This window comes from Cnephaeus nilssonii (assembly GCF_951640355.1).
Source record: "Cnephaeus nilssonii genome assembly, chromosome: 7".
Lineage (NCBI taxonomy): Eukaryota > Metazoa > Chordata > Mammalia > Chiroptera > Vespertilionidae > Cnephaeus > Cnephaeus nilssonii.
This window is the reverse complement of record NC_137078.1, coordinates 25,750,872-25,769,798: the sequence shown is the minus strand read 5'-3', so window position 1 is coordinate 25,769,798 and position 18,927 is coordinate 25,750,872. Positions and strand designations below refer to the sequence as shown.

Below are 18,927 nucleotides of genomic sequence, written 5' to 3'. Positions count from 1 at the left end.
AGAGAAAAACATTGATGTGAGAGAGAAACATCTATCAGTTGCCTCTTTGCACACACCCCAACCAGGGACCGAACCTGCAACCTAGGTATGTGCCCTGATGGGGAATCTAACCCACGATCTTTTGGTGTACGGGGTGATGCTCCCACCAAGTGAGCCACCTGGCCAGGGCAAAAATGCATTTTAATACACCTAATCTACCAAACATCATAGCTTAGCCTAGCCTACCTTTAAGATGCTCAGAACACAATATCCGCCCGCCCGCCCCCCCCCCCCCCCCAAAAAAAAAAAGCTGGCAACACAGTACACTGTAGATTATCACTATCAGTTGTTTACCCTTGTGATCTAATGCCTGATTGGGAGCCACATCAGGAGAGGATCTTATCGCACATTGCTAGCTCAAAAAAAAAAAAAAATCAAAATTCAAAGTAGTTTCTACTTAATACGTATTGCTTTCTCACCATCATCAGATCAAAGAATCATAAGTTAGATGATTTTTAGTTAAGTCAGGAACCATCTGCACTATATTCCAAGAGACTTCCCCCAATGACATATCTATATGTTTGTACCAGCGCTATAATGTTTTAAATATGATAGCTTTAGAACACATTTAATAGCTCTAAAAGTTATTTCAGTCCACCCCACATTCATTCCCCTTATTCTTTTTCAGAATTTCTATATTCATCTTCAAGTGTGTTTTCAAAAACTTTAGAATCTTTTGTCAAGTTTCCAAAAGACTCTTCCAGTTAGGCTGGATTAACAGGTTTCCCGGACTAGCAAATAACTATAAAGTTGGATAAAATACATGAAACAAACAGCTTTCAGACAATAGAAAGTACTGCGCGCGTGTGCGCGTGCGCACGCAGACAGACACACACACACACACACTGGGAACATTTTCAAACTTGGCACAGAGCACTGAAGTCCAAGCAAAACACATCAGGCAGAAATGAGAATTAAGGGCACTGAATAGTAGAAAACGGTGCAGGCCTCCATAAGTCCACATGGGAGTATCCAGAGAGGATGAGCCCTCCTAAGGCTTACCAAATAACAGCTGCTAGAGAGTTGAGAAAACATTCTAGAAGGTGAGCAGTGCTTGGGAAAAAAGCAGTGCTGAGAACACTGAAGTTCCAGGGCTGCCAGAATTTAGAAATCCTACAATACCTCCTTAAATCCCTAGCTGAGATACCAGAATATTATATGTCAACTGTAATTGAGAAATAAAAAGTGATTTTAAAAAACACCCCAAAATGAATGGTTTCAGCCAGCAATGAAAAATTGTTTATAGTATTTCAGATTATATTACTCTGATCTTACTGATTAAAAATAAATTAGATATTATTAATCTCAGTAATAAGAGACTGAATCAATAAGCAATTAATAGAAGAAATATAAATTACCAATGAATATAGGGAAGGATGCTCAATATCCCTCTTATTTAAATAAATGCAAGTAAAATAATGATGCCATTTAACATGTTATGGTGACAGAAATCAGAAACGGTTAATATCTAGTGACAGTACAGGAGAAATGTACGTTGTTAGTTGCTATATGTGGGAGGTTAATTTGATGGGAAATTTTTGGATCACAATGTTATAAGCAAAAATTAGTATGTACTCTGATCCACTATGACAGAGCACTTTCCCATGTAATTGTGTATCCTATTGATTCCCCGGATATCTTCAACCACACAGGCTGTTTTATGGGCCCAACTTTAGACTTGCAGAATCAGATTTTTTGTGAGTGGCTTAGGTATATTTGTTTCATAATTTCTTCTCATGTCTCTCTTACATACTTAAAGAATCAGATTTATCCAAAAGAATACTCTTAAAAGTATGCAGATATAAGTGCATGCATGTTTGATGGAGTATTGGGGAAATAATAATAAATAATGAAAATAAATCAGTATGATACAATACAATGTGGTCTTTAAAGTGAATGTTCTGTATGTAGAGACAAAATTATATTGGTAAATGAAAAAAAGTCACGAAACAGGATCCATAAGCATGATTATGTGATTAGGGAAAACATATATTTGTGTATGCACCAGAGTAGTGATATTACGTATTTCCTTATCCACTGTTTCACTTTCCGTGGTTTTAGTTAACTGTTGTCATTTGTGGTAACGAAAATATTAATTGGAAAATTCCAGAAATAAACAGTTTCTAAGTTTTACATTGCATGCTGTTCTGAGTAGCGTGATGACATTTTGTGTCATTCTGCTGAGACAAGAATCATCCCTTTGTCCAATGTCTGGTTATCAGATTGAACGCAGTGCTGTTCAAGTAACCCTTATTTTACTGCCCCCAAGTGCTCAAGAGAAACTGGAAAGTACTTCCTGTAAGTGAAAAGGGGAAAGTTCTCAACTTAATTGGGAAAGAAAGAAAATCCTATGCTGAGGTTGCTAAAATCTACAGTTAAGAATGAATCTTCTATCCGTGAAATTGTGAAGAAGGAAAAAAAAAATTGTGCTATTTTTGCTGTTACAACTTTCTTGGCTTTAAAAGTTACAGCTTCAGTGCATTAGTGCTTAGTTAAAATGGAAAAGGCATTAAATTTGTGGGTGGAAGATAGGAACAGAAAACATGTTCTAAGTGATTAGATATTGTGCCAGAAAGCATTGAGCCTATATAAAGACTTGAGCAAAGTGTCCCCTGAAATAAATGACCACATTCACATAACTTTTATTACAGCATATTGTTATAATTATTGTATTTTATTAGTTGTTAATCTCTTACTGTGCCTAATTTATAGCATAAACCTTATTAAAGGTATGTATGCAAAAAATACATGGTATATATAGGTTTGGTACTATTTGCAGTTTTAGGTATCCACAGTGGGGTCTTGGAACATAACCTCCATGGAGAAAGGGGGACTATTATAAATTATCTGGGAGAATGTACACATTTAATAGTGGTTTCTAGAGGGATAGACTTACCCCCTTCACCCTTTTTTTCTTTAAATCATCAAACCGAGGATATGTTTATTGATGAGAGAGAGAAACTGATGTGAGAAATATCGATTGGTTGCTTCCTGGACGTTTCCCGACTGGGGATTGAACCCACAACCTGTTCCCTGACCAAGAATTAAACCTGAAACCTTTTAGTGCATGGAACAACGTTCCATTCAACTGAGCCACATTGGCTAGGGCTATCCTTTTTGTTTTGTGAATTTCTTATATAGCTTTGATTTTCTTATGAGTGGTTTTTATACTGATATTAATTCAAGGAAAATCACTTTTGGAAGTTGGTATGTGAACAGTGAAATATATTTTGACACTATATTAGGTAAATTAATTTCAGTTAGTTAAAAGCTTGTTTGGCTAAAGAATCTTTCAGTTGGGTTTATCATGGGAGGCCTCAGTGATTTGAATTGAAGTTATATTTATTATATAGTATGCTTTCTCAAAGTAAAAACAGCATTTTGTTGTGTTTGTTTTGCTTTTTTTAAGTTATATATTCAATATTAATACTTTTCTTTTAAGAACCCTCAACAACTAGTACTGCTTCAAATTATCCAGATGTATTAACAAGGCCTTCTCTTCATCGGAGCCATCTGAATTTCTCCATGTTGGAATCTCCTACATTACACAGTCAGCCCTCCACATCCTCGGCATTCCCAATTGGCAGTTCTGGATTTTCCCTTGTAAAGGAAATTAAAGATTCTACCTCTCAGCATGATGATGATAACATCTCAACTACCAGTGGGTTTTCTTCAAGAGCTTCTGATAAAGGTATTCTTGGCATTAGGTAGTAAAATTAAATTTCATAGTATAATTTTTTTCTAACTTAGTCTTAATTTTCATTTTCTGTTTATAAAAATCTAGGGTCTTACAATTAATGCTGTTATTATGCATTACATATTTTTGTTTCAGATATAACTGTTTCAAAGAATACTTCAGTGCTCCCTCTGTGGTCCCCAGAGGCTGAACGGTCTCATTCACTCTCACAGCACACTGCCACCAGCTCAAAGAAACCAGCATTCAACTTGTCTGCCTTTGGAACACTTTCCCCTGTGAGTACTAATTGGAAGTGATTTAATTACATTAATTTAGAATGTTTATTGCTTATAACTTATCATTGTATTTCTGTGCAGTCACTTGGGAGTTCTTCATTCCTTAAAACAAGTCAGCTTGGAGATTCTCCTTTTTATCCTGGAAAAACAACGTATGGTGGGGCAGCAGCTGCTGTAAGACAGCCTAAACTACAAAACACACCATATCAGGTTGGTTTGAAAAAAGGAAGGATTGATATTATTTAAAAAATTGATAAGTAACTTGGCACTCAATGAATTTTGGTTCAATCATTCTTTGGTAAAATGACAGATGTGTACACTGAGTGGCCAGATTATTATGATCTCTGAACGCATAATAATCTGGCCACTTAGTGTGTGTGTGTGTGTGTGTGTGTGTGTGTGTGTGTGTGTGTACATATATTAGAGGCCCAGTGCATGAATTCGTGCATGGGTGGGGTCTGGCCAACCTGGCCAGGGGGAGGGGACATGGGCGGTTGGCCGACCTGCCTGCTGGTCGAACTCCTGGTCGAGGGGACAATTTGCATATTAGCCTTTTATTATATAGGATATACACTGAGTGGCCAGATTATTATGCGTTCAGAGATCATAATAATCTGGCCACTCAGTGTATATTATAAAATTCTTTTCATTTAGGGATTATATGAACATTATTTTAGACCTAAGCGAACTTTTTGTACATTACGTGTGTGTGTGTGTGTGTGTGTGTGTGTGTGTGTGTGTGTGTGTAGGAAGTGTGATGATTAATTCCTTTTTAAAAAAAATTGAGGTGTAAATTACATATAGTAAAATTTACCTTTATTAAGAGTATTTGAATTTTAACAAAACACAGTTGTGTAACCACTTCTGTAATCAAAATATTGAACAAACATTTTCATCACCTCAAAGTATTACATTGTGCATCTTTAATGAACCGCTCTTCCTATTTCTACCCTTGGGCAACCACTGATCTGTTTTATTTCCCTATAGTTTTGGTTTTTCCAGAATGTCATGTAAATTTAATTATATAGTATGTAATCTTTTGAATATGGCTTATTCTATTTAATATGATGCATGAATTCAATCTGTATTTTTGCATATATCAATAGTTAGTTCCTTTTTATTGCTGAGTTATAATACAGTTTGTTTATCCATTTGCCAGTGAAAGAATACTTGGATTATTTATAGTTTTTGGTTATTGTGAATAAAGCTGATGTGAGCATTAATTTTCATTTCTCTTGGGTAAATACCTAGAAGTTTGACTTCTGGGTCATATGATAAAAATACATTAAACTTTATAGTAATCTGTCACTGTTTTCCAAAGTGGCTGGTACCACTTTGCATTCCCACCAGTAATGTAAGAAGCTTCTGGCCAGCACTTTTTTTTGTTATCAGCTTATTTTCTGTTTTTTATTTTAGTCATTCTAATAGGCATATAGTGGAACTCCAACTGCTGTGGTTTTTATTTCTATTTCCCTAATGACATTGAGAATCTTTTCATGTGCTTATTTGCCATTAGTATATCTTCTTTAGTGAAATATCTCTTCAGATTTTTTGCCTGTTTTTAATAAGCTTGTTTGCTTATTAATGCTTTTCAAGAGTTCATTATTCAGGGTATAAGTCCTTTGTTAGAAATGTATTTTGTAAATATTTTTATCCTTTTCTCTGACTTGTCTTAATGTCTTTAAGAGAATTTTTCTTTTGATGAGATTTGACATATTGTTTTTTTTTTTCTTTCATGGTTCATGATTTTGATGTAATAATCATTCTTGTGTAACCCAAGGTCACAGAGATTTTCTCTTATGTTTTCTTGTAGAAGCTTTTTTTAGGTTTCAGTTTAGGCCTGTAAATTATTTGAGTTAATTTTTGTATGTGACATGAGGCATGGATTAAGATTCATATTTTTAATATGAATGTCCAATTTCTTTAGTGTGTACCATTTGTTGAAAAGACTATACTTTTTCCACTGAATTAATTGCCTTTGCACCTTTGTCAAAACCAGTTGACCATATTGTGGCTCTGTTTCTGGACTTTCTATTTCTCATTGATCTATGTATCAATTCTTTTGCCAACACTAAACTGTCTTGATTATTATAGCTTTATGGTAAGTCTTGAAATCAGATGATATGAGTCCTCCAGCTTTTTTTTTCTTCAAGCTTGTTTTGGCTTTCCTAATTCCTTTCGTGTTTCATAATTTTAGAATCCCCATGTCACTTTACAGTCTACAGGGATTTTGTGTGGGGTTACATTGAGTTTAAAGATCAACTTCGGAAAATATACATCTTAACAAAATTGAGTCTTTCAATCTATGAGCAGTATGTCTCTCTATTTACTTAGGTCTTTTTTTTGTTTTGTTAATCCTCACCCAAGGATATTTTTTCCATTGACTTTTAGAAAGAGTGGAAGGGAGGGAGGGTTGGAGGGAGAAAGAAACATTGATGTGAGAGAGACACATTCATCAGCTGTCTCCTGTACATGCTCCCGACCGACTAGGGCCAGGGATCGAACCTGCAACCCAGGCAGGTGCCCTTGACCAAGAATCGAACCCATGACCCCTCGGTGCAAAGGGCCAATGCTCTAACCACTAAGAAACACTGGCCAAGGCTGTTTAGGTCTTTTACATTTTCTTTCATCAGTATTTTGTCATACCAACCTTGTACTTATTTTACTAAATTTATATAAAAATAATTCATGTTATTTGGTGTTAGCCAAGAATAACTTGCCTAAGTAGTCTATTCAATAAATTGAATTCATAGTTAAAATACCTCCCAGCAAAGAAAAACTTCAGGCCCAGATAAATTCCCTGGTGAATTCTACCAAACACAAACATTTCCATTTACTTCTCAACACATTTATGAGCTGAAGACATTATAAGAAAGCTACAGACCATTATTTCTCATGAATTACAGACATACACCTTCTCAACAAATATTTGCAAATTAAACCCATATATATATATATATATATATATATATATATATATATATATATATATATATATAAAGACTATTTTATCATGATCAAGTGGGTTATATCCTTGGAATTCAGGGTTGGTTCAACATTTGAAAATTATTGTTGTCTACCATGTAAGTAAAGAATAAAAATTATATGAATATTTGCAGATGCATAAAACGCATTTGACAAAATCCAATATCCATTCATGATAACACTTTTAAGGATACCTAGGAATAGATGGGAACCTGCTCAACCTGAAAAATTGTTTTTACAGAAAATCTTCAGCTACCATCATACTATTGGTAAAAAACAGAATATTTTCCTTCTAGGATTAGAAAGAAAACAAGGATGTCTGCTGTCACTGGTACTGTTAAATGTGCTGCAATTCCTAGCTAACACAAGAAAAAAGAAATACAAGGCATACATATTGAAAATGAAGTAATAAAGTTATTTGTATTCATAGGCAATGTGCTTATCTACATAGAAAAATCCCAAGAAACTACCATAAGATGTTATCAGACTTAAAAAGTGGGCTTAGCAAAGTCATAGTATACAAGGTCAATCTAAGAAATCAAAATCAGTTGTATTTACATATACCAATTAGCAGAGAACACTTGGAAACTAATAACTTTTAAAAATACGTCAATTTAGCCGAAACTGGTTTGGCTCAGTGGATAGAGCGTCAGCCTGCGGACTGAAAGGCCCCAGGCTCGATTCCGGTCAAGGGCATGTACCTTAGTTGCGGGCACATCCCCAGTAGGGGGTGTGCAGGAGGCAGCTGATCGATGTTTCTCTATCATCGATGCTTCTAACTCTCTATCCCTCTCTCTTCCTCTCTTTAATAAAATCAATAAAATATATTTAAAAAAATATGTCAATTTAAGGTAAATTGCACCATTCTGTGTTTTGTCCTAGGAGTTTCTTGAGGCTCTTAAAAATTCTGTTTCATGTATATGTTGTTATTCTACTTAAATTATAGATTTGGACATTTTATTTTATTTTTTTTTTTTTTTTTTTTTTTTTTTTTTTTTTTTTTTTTTAGATTTGGACATTTTAAAAATGGAGGAATAATACTTTTAAGCATGTAGGCAATCTGTGACAGAATTGCACAGAAACAAGTATATTTAAAGATACTGTCTTATCTTTAGAATAGTTTCTTTTTTCCTAATTAGAGAATGTTTTCATAAATAGTTAGCAATAATTACGAGTCATTTCTGAGTGTGCACATGAACGGCAATATTTTGTTTTTTAAGAAAGTGCTAACTGGATCTTACAGTTACACAAGGAATTTTTCAAGTTTAAACTGGATTATATTATTTTTTAAATCATCACCTGAGGACATACTTAAAGAGAGGAAATGGGAGAGAGAGAAACATTGATATGAGCAAGAAACATTGATTGGTTGCATTCTGTATGTGCCCCAAAGGGGGATTGAACCTGCAACCCAGGTTTATGCCCTGACCAGGAGTCCAACTGGCAACTTTTTGGTGCACAGGAGGACACTCAACCAACTGAGCCACTCTGGCTATGCAAGGATTATATTAATTTTTATTTATTTATTTATTTATATTTTTTAAAATATTTTTTAATTTCTTTATTGATTAAGGTATCACATATTTGTCCTCATCCCCCCATTCCCATGCCCCACCCCTCCCCACGGATGCCCCCACCCCCCTGTTGTCCTTAACCATTGGTTAGGCTTGTATGCATGCACACAAATCCTTTGGTTGATCTAATTTTTAAAAGACATTTTTACATTTAAAATAGATAGGTTGGCATATTAGTAGAAGATAGATGATGATGCAAGCCCATGATCCATGGAGTAATCCAAGTAAGAGTGTATTCCTGCTACTTTCTCCTCCATTTCTTATATTGGGTCCTATACTTTTTAATGCTGAGTTCTGACATACCATCCTTCTCAACACAGACTTCCAAATATTTATTTTGACATTTGGGATGAACCTATTTGCTATTCCTTTCCTAGAGTGTTAAGAGTTGGAAGGTATATTAAAGGTTCTCTAATTCATTTCCATTTTATTGCTTCGTGAACTAAGGCACCGAGGGGCCAGTGGCCAGGAGAATCCAGTGACAGGACAGATTCTCATAATTTCCTAGAGGATTTTAATGCTGTCTCACATTCACCAAAGCCTCTGGCCTGAACAGCAATCCTAACGGGCACCAAGTTGTGTTAATAAAACTAATGTAGACTATTGTAGCTACTCTGGAAATACAATGAATGTTTAGTATCTGAGAGAGAAATGTTATTTAAAGTAGTTACTATGATTTAGTTTTTCAGATATTATGAGCTATTTGTAGCAACTGGGATATATATATATATATATATATATATATATATATATATATTTTTTTTTTTTTTTAATATATTTTTATTGATTTCAGAGAGGAAGCAAGAGGAGACAGATAGAAACATCAATGATGAGAGAGACACATTGATTGGTTGCCTCTGCAGGCATCCCAGCCAGGGCCAGGGATGGAGCCTGCAACCTAGGTATGTGCCCTTGACCAGAATCGAACCGGGTACCCTTCAGTCCACAGGCCAACGCTTTATTCACGGAGTCAGACGGCTAAACTGGGTTATATTTTGATTGTAGTAATACATCTTTTCTATATTAAGCATTGCCAAACTACTTTGATTTGTGGTAGTCACTTGGTTATTGGAAAGTTGTATTGCATAAAAGGAAGTGTTTCTATTGGAATTTGTAAACATTGCTTTTGTATTAAAGGTTACTTGTGCCCAGTCAGTGTGGCTCAGATGTTGAGCCTTGTCTTAGGTACCAGGAGGTTGTGGTTCGATTCCCAGTCAAGGCACATTCCCGGGTTGTGGACTGTGGGCTCAATCCCCAGAGGAGGGTGTGCAGGAGGCAGTCATCAATGATGTTTCTCTCTCATTGATGTTCCTGTCGCTCTATCCCTCTCTCTTCCTCTCCAAAAAACAATAAAAACATATATAAAATTTAAAAAAAGTTACTTGTCTTCTTATAAGCTTATTGCCTTAAGTGCAATTTTAAGAAATAGCTAATTTATTAAGAAATAGCTTGTGTATTTAAACTTTTTCTTGTATTAACCCTTTGCACTCGCTTGCTTTTTTCTCGATTCCTTTATTCTAATGCTAACCGTGTCGAGTCACACTCGACATCTGAGTGCAAAAGGTTAAAGTTTGAGAAACAATTCGTTTTAAAATTTGTAACAGAGTTTGTTTAATTATCTTGGAATCCTATCTAATAAAGAGGGAATATGCTAATTGACCTTCACACTGTTGCAAAGATGGTGGCACCCACATCCAATAAGGAGGGAATATGCTAATTGACTGCCATGCCCTCAAAGATGGCAGCGCTCACAGCCACAAGATGCGGCACCCAGTCCCCTCAGCCCTGCCAGAGTGGCAGGTGCGCAGCAAGGCCGGGCCCGCCCCCAGCTGCCTGCCTCCGGAGTTCCCCAGTCCCTTCAGCCCCCCATCTGCCCAGGGCCGGCCCGAGGCACAGGCAAGCCTCGGATGGTGGCTGCCCAGCCGCCCAGGGCCGCCCGAGGCTCAGGTGAGGCTTGCGCTGCTGGCAGTGGCAGCAGCAGAGGTGTGATGGGGTGTCGCCTTCCCTTGATCGCTGGGTCGCCTCCCGCCCCTGAGGGCTCCCGGACTGAGAGGGGGCAGGCTGGGCTGAGGGACCCCCCGCTATTGCATGAATTTTCATGTACCAGGCCTCTAGTTTACTAAAATTAAATGTTATTTAATACCCTGAATAACTAATATTTTAACACAGTTGTCATTAACTTAGTGTTCTTTGGTTTAAATATTAGGGATAGCCCAGCTGGTGTTGCTCAGTTGTTGAATGTCAACCCATGAACCATGAAGTCACTCGGTTCCCCCAGTGGGGAGTGTGCAGGAGGAAGCCAGTGGATGTTTTTCATCGATGTTTCTCTCTATCCCTCTCCCTTCCTCTCTCTTTAAAATCAATACAAACATTTAAAAAAATATTAGGGATAAGTAGATCAAGATAATGCTAGAATGTTTTACCAGTTACCTAATTTTTCCCATTTAATATAGTTGGGAGAGCGTTAGCGTGGTGCATGCTATAGTACCATTTTTTTTTTCATTGTAAAAGTAATTTCTCAGGCAGAGATAATAGATTTTCAATAAAGGCATAAAGAAAAATATTTGAATATATAATTAACAACATTACTCAGAGATAAATTGTTACATTAATCCTGTTTTGCTTTGGACACCATTCAGTTTTGTAAATGTTCTCATTTTCTGACAAAGGTTTAGAGTTTACAGTTCCAACAAATAATATAAGTTTTACTTTATAGGTACCATTCAGAAGACAGATGAAAGCTAAACAAGTCAATGCAGAATACTATGGTGTGACTAGTTCAACAGCTCGGCGAATATTGCAATCTTTAGAGAAGATGTCAAGCCCTTTAGCGGTAAATGTTCAAAATCACAATTAAAAGCAGAAGTGTAACAAAATTTGAGTTCAATGAAAAGACTTAATTTTGTTATTGTTTAAAAATTAACAGGATGCAAAAAGAATTCCATCTGTTGTTTCTTCTCCACTGAATTCTGTAAGTTGACTTTTTAACATCTTAAAATAGATAGGTTTTTATATATTGGTGATGAAAGTTGTATTTTTTAAAGTTTGCCATCTATTCTAATACTATTTTATTTCTTCAGCCTCTTGATAGGAGAGGGATAGATACCACCACAGATTTTCAGGCCAAAAGGGAAAAGGTAAGGCTTTATTAGCATTTATTTGTATAAATTATCAGCAGCTTTTTTAAAAAATATTTTTTATTGATTTCAGAGAGGAAGATAGAGAGAGAAACATCAATGATGAGAGATTATGATTGATTGGCTGCCTCCTGCACACCCCACATTGGGGATTGAGCCCACCACCTGGGCATGTGCCCTTGACTGGGAATTGAACCATGACATCCTGGTTCATAGGTTGACACTCAACCATTGAATCACACAGGCCGGGCAGTATCAGCAGTTTTGTTTTGTGTATTTTTAAGTTAGCAAATAGACGAATTTATTTGATATTCATAGGAAACGTGTTTGAAAATAAGATTTTAAGAAATTGCACATTTTTGCCTTTTGTGAGGGACTTAGCACAATGCTTTATGTAGTAAGTGCTCAGTCATTATATTTTGGTTATTTGGCATTTCCACCTTCAGCATCTTTGCAGTCTTTATAAGTAACTTTTACATTTTGATAAATAAAAATAGGAATGAACAGAGCTTGAAGTGTTCAGCAATTATAAATTCAGTGAACTGAAGCTCTCACTGAACATGGTTATCTTTGCAAACTTTCCTTGTTACCAGACATTATGTCAAGCCTATTGTGTGTAATAGAATTTCAAATTGGCATCAGTCAGCCAAAAATACTCTTTAAGATATCAGAGGTATTAAAACATTATGATATAGCTTATATATTGAGAGCCATTTTTAGTATATTCTTTTTTGTTAAAATTAGTTTTGGAGATTACTGTGGAAAAAATAAAATGCTTGCGAGTGTTTAAAAGATGTAAATTTTGTTAGTTATTTTTGTGGCTAGTTAACTTCAGGGGAAGCAGATTCCCAGATCCTTACTTGTAGAAGCATTTACTACAACACTATGTTCCCTCAGAAGTAATTGATTAAAATTATCAAAATTCTCTGAATTAATTTGGGGACTGTATTTGAGATACTGGTAAAATATAATTATTTTTACTAAAATTCTAATGCAGAAAAGAAAGCTAAAATTGAGTTTTTTCCTTGAATTATTGTTGCTTCTTCATTTTTAGAATTATCTAGACATTTGTAATCAGGCAAGAGAGGGGATCCATTATTACCTGCTGTGGTAAGATTAATCCATTAGCTGCTTTTCTCAGATTCCTATTTTATATCAGATTGCATAAAAAGAATAAGTTTAAAAACTTACGCCATAATAGAAGTTTTCATCAACAAACGTTTTTATTAATGGTTGCGTATAATACCAATAAAATCTTATTAATGGCTGTTAAGAATTATAATGGACAGATACAATATTATAGTTCATCTTTCACAGATGTAATCAGAGTTGCAGGATCACACTTGTGATGAGGATTTAGGGAAGAAGTAGTAACCATACAGAGGCCTTGCCTAGGAATTCAGTGCTGTTCACAGCTTTTAAAATCTTTGGACAGAGTCAATGCTCTAGACTTTATAGTCATCTTAAACCAACAGGATTTTTACTGTGTTCACTGCAGCAAAAGATTGCTGACAAAAATACTTGAGTTCTTAGACAATAAAGCCAGTTCACTTAAAGATTTGGAATGCTTTACTAATTAGGCTTAAATTGTAAGAATTTCGTTTGGTTTTTAAAAACAATAAAGTTAACTTGGACAGAGATTTGCTCACATTTTTAGCAATTAAAATATTTTCATTGCTGGTTTAAAAATATCTGTAGCTGAAGAAAATTTAGATAGTAATTTGGGGGGAAATGTGGCAAAATCAACTTTAGTTTATATATTTGAAATTCATCCTATAAAACCTTAGATTTGTGAAACAGTTTTGAATATAGTTCCTATTTTGTGTGTGTGTACGTGTAGTCATTAAGTCTGGAATAAATTAGTCTGAAATTATTTTGGAATTTTATATATATGTAGGTATATAAATAAACACAGAGACACACACATACACCTTTGGTTCTCTTACTATCAGTATTTGTTTGCATTTACTGGGTATTTCTCTGAGAAGTACTCATAGTCTCTAGGTCACATTAGCTATTGTCAAATAATTTTTTGCTATGCATCACCGATAATGTATGAAAATGAAGGTTTGTCTTTGATTTCTTTTTACCTATAAGGTGGTCTGTCAGTATCCCCCAGTTCAGAGGCTCATGACCCCAAAGTCAGTATCCATAGCAGCAAATCGAACTGCTTATTTTAAACCATCTCTGACCCCATCTGGTGAATTAAAGAAGACTAATCAAAGAATAGATAAAAAACACAGTGTGAGTATGGGTTTATTTTCACTAGTCTCTGAATGTTGAATAAATTGAATAAGAATAAATAATGTAACATATAAGTACTCTACCATTGCAGATCATACCTACAGTTTGTGAATTAGTGATGATTATGAATTGGGACACTTTAAAATGGCTGGCACCATAATCAAATCCCAAGTTAGTGTTTACTAGTAAATACTAGTATGTACTAATGCTTTAGATTAAATAATTTTGCTGGATTTGCTTTATATGTGTGCTTTGTGTTTGTTGGACTACCTGAAAATAAATTTTAGACATCATATCTGTTTATCTCTGAGTATTTTGGCATGCATTTTCTAAGTACTTTCAAGTTTCTCAATTACAGTTACATTCAGTATTATTTTGTTTTAGTTTCAGGTGTACAGTGTAGTGGTTAGACAATTATATAGTTTACAAAGTAATCCCCCCGATATTTCAGGTCCCTCCCCCCCTCCAGCACCATACGTAGTTATTTTAATATTAACTATATTCCCTATGCTGTACTTTACATCCCCATAACTATTTTGTAACTACTAATTCATACTTCTTAATCCCTTCACCTTTGTCATCCAGTCCTCCAAACCACCCTCCCCTCTGGCAACCATCAGCATGCTCTGTATCTATGAGTTTGTTTCTATTTTATTTGTTGTTGTTTTTTTAGATTTCACATTTAAGTGAAATTATATGGTGTTTGTCTTTCTCTGACATATTTCACTTAGCATGATACCCACTAGGTTCATCCATGCTGTAGCAAATGGTAAGATTACATTCTTTTTTAATGTCCCAGTTAATATTCCATTGCATATATGTATCATAACTTTATCCATTCATGGGCACTTGGGTTGTTTCCATATCTTGGCTATTGTAAGTAATGCTGCATTACCCAAGAGGTACATGTATCCTTTCAAATTAGCATTTGGGGTTTCTTCAGATATATACTTAGAAGTGGAATCACTGGGTCATAAGGCAGTTCCATTTTTAATTTTTCGAGGACCCTCCATACTGTTTTTCCATAGTGGCTTTACCAGTCTGCATTTCCACTAATGGCACGAGGGTTCCCTTTCTCCACTGCCTGGCCAGCACTTGTTTCTTGAGTTAATGATGATAGAAGTTCTAACAGGTGTGAGATGGTATCTCATTGTGGTTTTAATTTGCATTTTTCTGATGATTAGTGACGGTGAGCATCTTTTCATGTCTGTTGGCTGTGTATAAGTCCTCTTTGGAGAAGTGTCTATTCAGGTCCTCTGCCCAGTTTTTAATTGGGTTGCTTTTTTGGTGTTGAATGTATGAGTTCTTTATTAATTTTGGAAATTAATCTTTTTCCATTTAGTAGGTTGTCTTTTTGTTTTGTTGATAGTTTCCTTTTCTGTGCAAAAACTTTTTAGTTCGATAGTTTCATTTGTTTTTTTTTCTTCTTTGTTTCCCTTTCCTGAGGAACTGTGTTAGAAAAATTATTGCTAAGAGAAATGTCAAAGATGTTACTGTCTGTTTTTTTACATTTAAGTTTTTAATCAATTTTGAGTTTATTCTTATGTATGGATTAAGAAGCTGATCTAGCTTTATTTATTTATTTTGTTTGCATGTATCTACCCAACTTCCCCAACACCATTTAATGAATACTGTCTTTACCTCATTGTGTTCTTGCCTTCTTTATCATATATTAATTGTCCATATAGGCATAGATTTCTCTATTTCGTTTCATTGATCTGTGTATCTGATTTTATGTCAATACTGTGCTGTTTTGATTAGAGTAGCCTTGTAAATATATCGTTGATATCAGGTGGCATGATACCTCCAACTTTGTTCTTTTTTTCTCAAGATTACTGTGGCCTGTTGGAGTCTTTTATTATTCTAGTTTTGTGATAAAACACCATTGGTATTTTGATAGATATTTTAGATTGCTTTGGGTAGTATGGATATTCTAACAATGTTAATTCTTCCTCTCCATGAGCATGGCATATGCATCTATTTATTTGTATCTTCAGTTTCTTTAATGACATAATGTTTTGAGTACAGGTCTTTTACCTCTTTGGTTAAATTTATTCCTAAGTATTTTATTTTTTTGATGCAGTTGAAATGGGATTATAATTTCTTAGTTTATCAGTTCTAGTAATTTTTTTGTGGAATCTTTAGAGTTCTCTGTAGTATCATGTCATCTGCAAATAATGACAGTTTTACTTAATTTCCAATTTGGATGCCTTTTATTTCTTCTTATCTGATTGTTGTGGCTGCGACTTCCAGTACTATTTGAATGAGAGTGGTGAAAGTGGACATCCCTGTCTTCTAGTCTTCAGATGGTTATCTAGGTTGATTATTTTATAATTAATTATAATTTTGATGTGCCTCTGGGAAGAGGTAAGATTCTGAGAATCATTTCAAAGGAATATCCTTATAAATTTGCACATTTAATATGTCATTACAAGAGAAAAGTAAATGTAATTTTGTGGTTGGTGAGTGTATTAACTTTGTATAGTACCATTTTGTTTAAAGTACATTTGTACTCAGTGACATTTTATGTGCATATATAATCACACTAATGCTTAGTTACAATTCAGAAGGCTGGCTCTAAGTTGCATATTTTAGGATTCATTAACTAAACACCCTCAAATTCCTGATTCCAAATACTAAAATTCACAGATAGGATGGTATTAATTAAATTATGGGGGTGGAGGTGAGCCTGGGGATGGTGGAGGGATTGAGCAAAAAAGAGAAAGAACACATTGACAGGGACAAGAGTTTTGTGATTGTGGGTGGCAGGGGTGGTGGAGGTTGAAGAGGGTATGGAGGGATAAAATAAAAGAGGGCATGATGGAAAAAAGTAAAAAGAAATTTAAATATGCCAGTGTTTAAATATGGTTTCATTTTTTTCTAGACTGGATATGAAAAAAGTATGACACCAGGACAAAGTAGAGAACGAGAAAGGTAATGTCATCTTTATAGCAAAACTTCTTTGCATGTAAATTGTAAGTTCTGTACGTGATTTTTATGTGCCTTTTGGAAAATTAAGACAGGTTAAAAATAGAAACTTTATGCACGAAGTATTTGTCAGCTTTTAAAATCACATTCAGCTGTACATTTTTTATTTGTTAGCAGTTCTAATTTTTGGGTATTTGGTTAGTTACCAAGTTATGGACCTGAGTAATATATCATTTGTTTTGATTTTTTTTTTTTTCTTGCTTAGTGGTTTTTCTTACCCAAATTTCAGTATGTCTGCAGCCAATGGTGTATCTTCTGGAGTAGGTGGTGGAGGAGGCAAGATGAGACGAGAAAGAACACGCTTTGTGGCAACTAAACCTGCAGAGGTGGAGGTAGGGTTATATACTTAACACTCTAGATGTTTATTGAAAGCTTTGGTGTGTTGTGGTGATGAGAGGAGATCTGGAGGGGTGGGGTTTAAGGAAACCCAACACAAAAATAACCTGTCATTGGAACAGTTCCTTCAAAGTGTGAGTGTGTGTGTTTAATACTACTAGGCTTTTTAAACCACCTTCACTGTGGCAACACAGAAAACCTAACGTAGTACTAAAAATTTCATGGGTGTCATTAAAAAGCCATAATTATTTTATTTTAAATATGTTTTCATTGATTTTTAGAGAGAGGAAGAGAGAGGGATAGATAGAAACATCAATAAAGAGGGAGGGAGAGAGAGAGATATCAGTCGGCTGCCTCCTGCACGCCCCCTATAGGGGATTGAGTGGACAACCTGGGCATGTGCCCTGACTGGCAATCAACCAAGAACCTCTTGGTTCACGGGTCGACACTTAACCACTGAGCTACACTAGCCAGGCAAAAAGCCATAATTCTTTTAGTAAAAGAATTAAAATTGAAATTATTTGACTCTTAGAATATTCTATGTATATTAAAGGCTAATATGCAAAGTGTCCCCTTGGGAGTTCGACTGCTTGCTGTGACATGCGCTGACCACCAGGGTGTGGCGCGGAACGAAGGGAGGCTCTTGCCAAGCAGCTGGAAGGCCCTGATTGGCCCTGATCGCTGGCCAGGCCTAGGGACCCTATCCATGCACAAATTTCATGTAAGGGGCTTGGCCGCCGCCCGCCATGGTGGCCACCTTGGCCCTCCCAACCCCGGCTTCATCCGGAAGGTCGTCCGGAAGGACGTCGGTCTAATTAGCATATTACGCTTTTATTATTATAGATTAGATTTTGCCAGTTTTTGAAACTTATATAAATGGGTTAATATGGTTTCTCTTCATCTCACTTGCCCTTTTCATATTATTTGTGAACTTAGTCAGTGTTGTGATAGGTAACTCTAGGTTATTTAATTTTACTATAATATGTTTATCCAGTGTGAATATTTACCACAATTCATTCTGCAGGGTACATTTGGGTTGATTCCTAAAACATGCTAAGGGGAATATTTATGTACTCCCTTGGCACACCTGCAGTATTTGCTCTAGGCTATCTTTCTAGGAATGGAATTGTTGGATTATCCTCTCTAATAAAATGGTAATATGCAAATTAACCATCACTCCGCTACATAAACCACGCCCAACAGCCAAGCCACGCCCAACAGCCAATCAGGGCGAGTATGCAAATTAACCCCAATCCAAGATGGCTACAGCCACAGAGAACAAGGTTTCCCAGGTAACAGAGCAAGCCAAGCTTTCCATAGCCGTGGCAGGCCTAAGCCTCCACTCAAGCTACAAAGTTTCAATTATAGAAGGTAAACAAATTCAAACAAATGGCTGCAGAATGGAGCTTGAGAGAGCAGGCCAGGGTTGCTGGCGGCAACAGGGGAAGCAAAGCTTTCCGCACACCCTGGCCGGGCTCACCTGCTTAAGGCTACAAAGTTTCAATTGTAGAAGGTGAATTAACTGCCACAGAAATGGCTGCCGCCCCAGAAATGGCTGCCGCCCCAGGCTACAAAGTTTCAATTGTAGAAGGAAAATAAATTCCAGATACCAGGGCCTCCCCTTGGGTTGCCAGGGGGCGTGGCTGGCCTGC

General features: G+C 35.9%; 1 protein-coding gene across 1 annotated transcript in view; it reads left to right on the top strand.

The window, feature by feature from the left end:
• The window catches only part of NUP153 (nucleoporin 153), a 66,582-nt gene that overhangs the window by 18,016 nt on the left and 29,639 nt on the right, over positions 1-18,927 (top strand). The window contains 9 exon segments of the mRNA XM_079776425.1: positions 3,482-3,730; positions 3,872-4,011; positions 4,093-4,221; positions 11,287-11,403; positions 11,497-11,541; positions 11,651-11,707; positions 13,805-13,951; positions 16,836-16,885; positions 17,145-17,271. Of these exon segments, the coding sequence (XP_079632551.1) occupies positions 3,482-3,730; positions 3,872-4,011; positions 4,093-4,221; positions 11,287-11,403; positions 11,497-11,541; positions 11,651-11,707; positions 13,805-13,951; positions 16,836-16,885; positions 17,145-17,271 (1,061 nt within the window).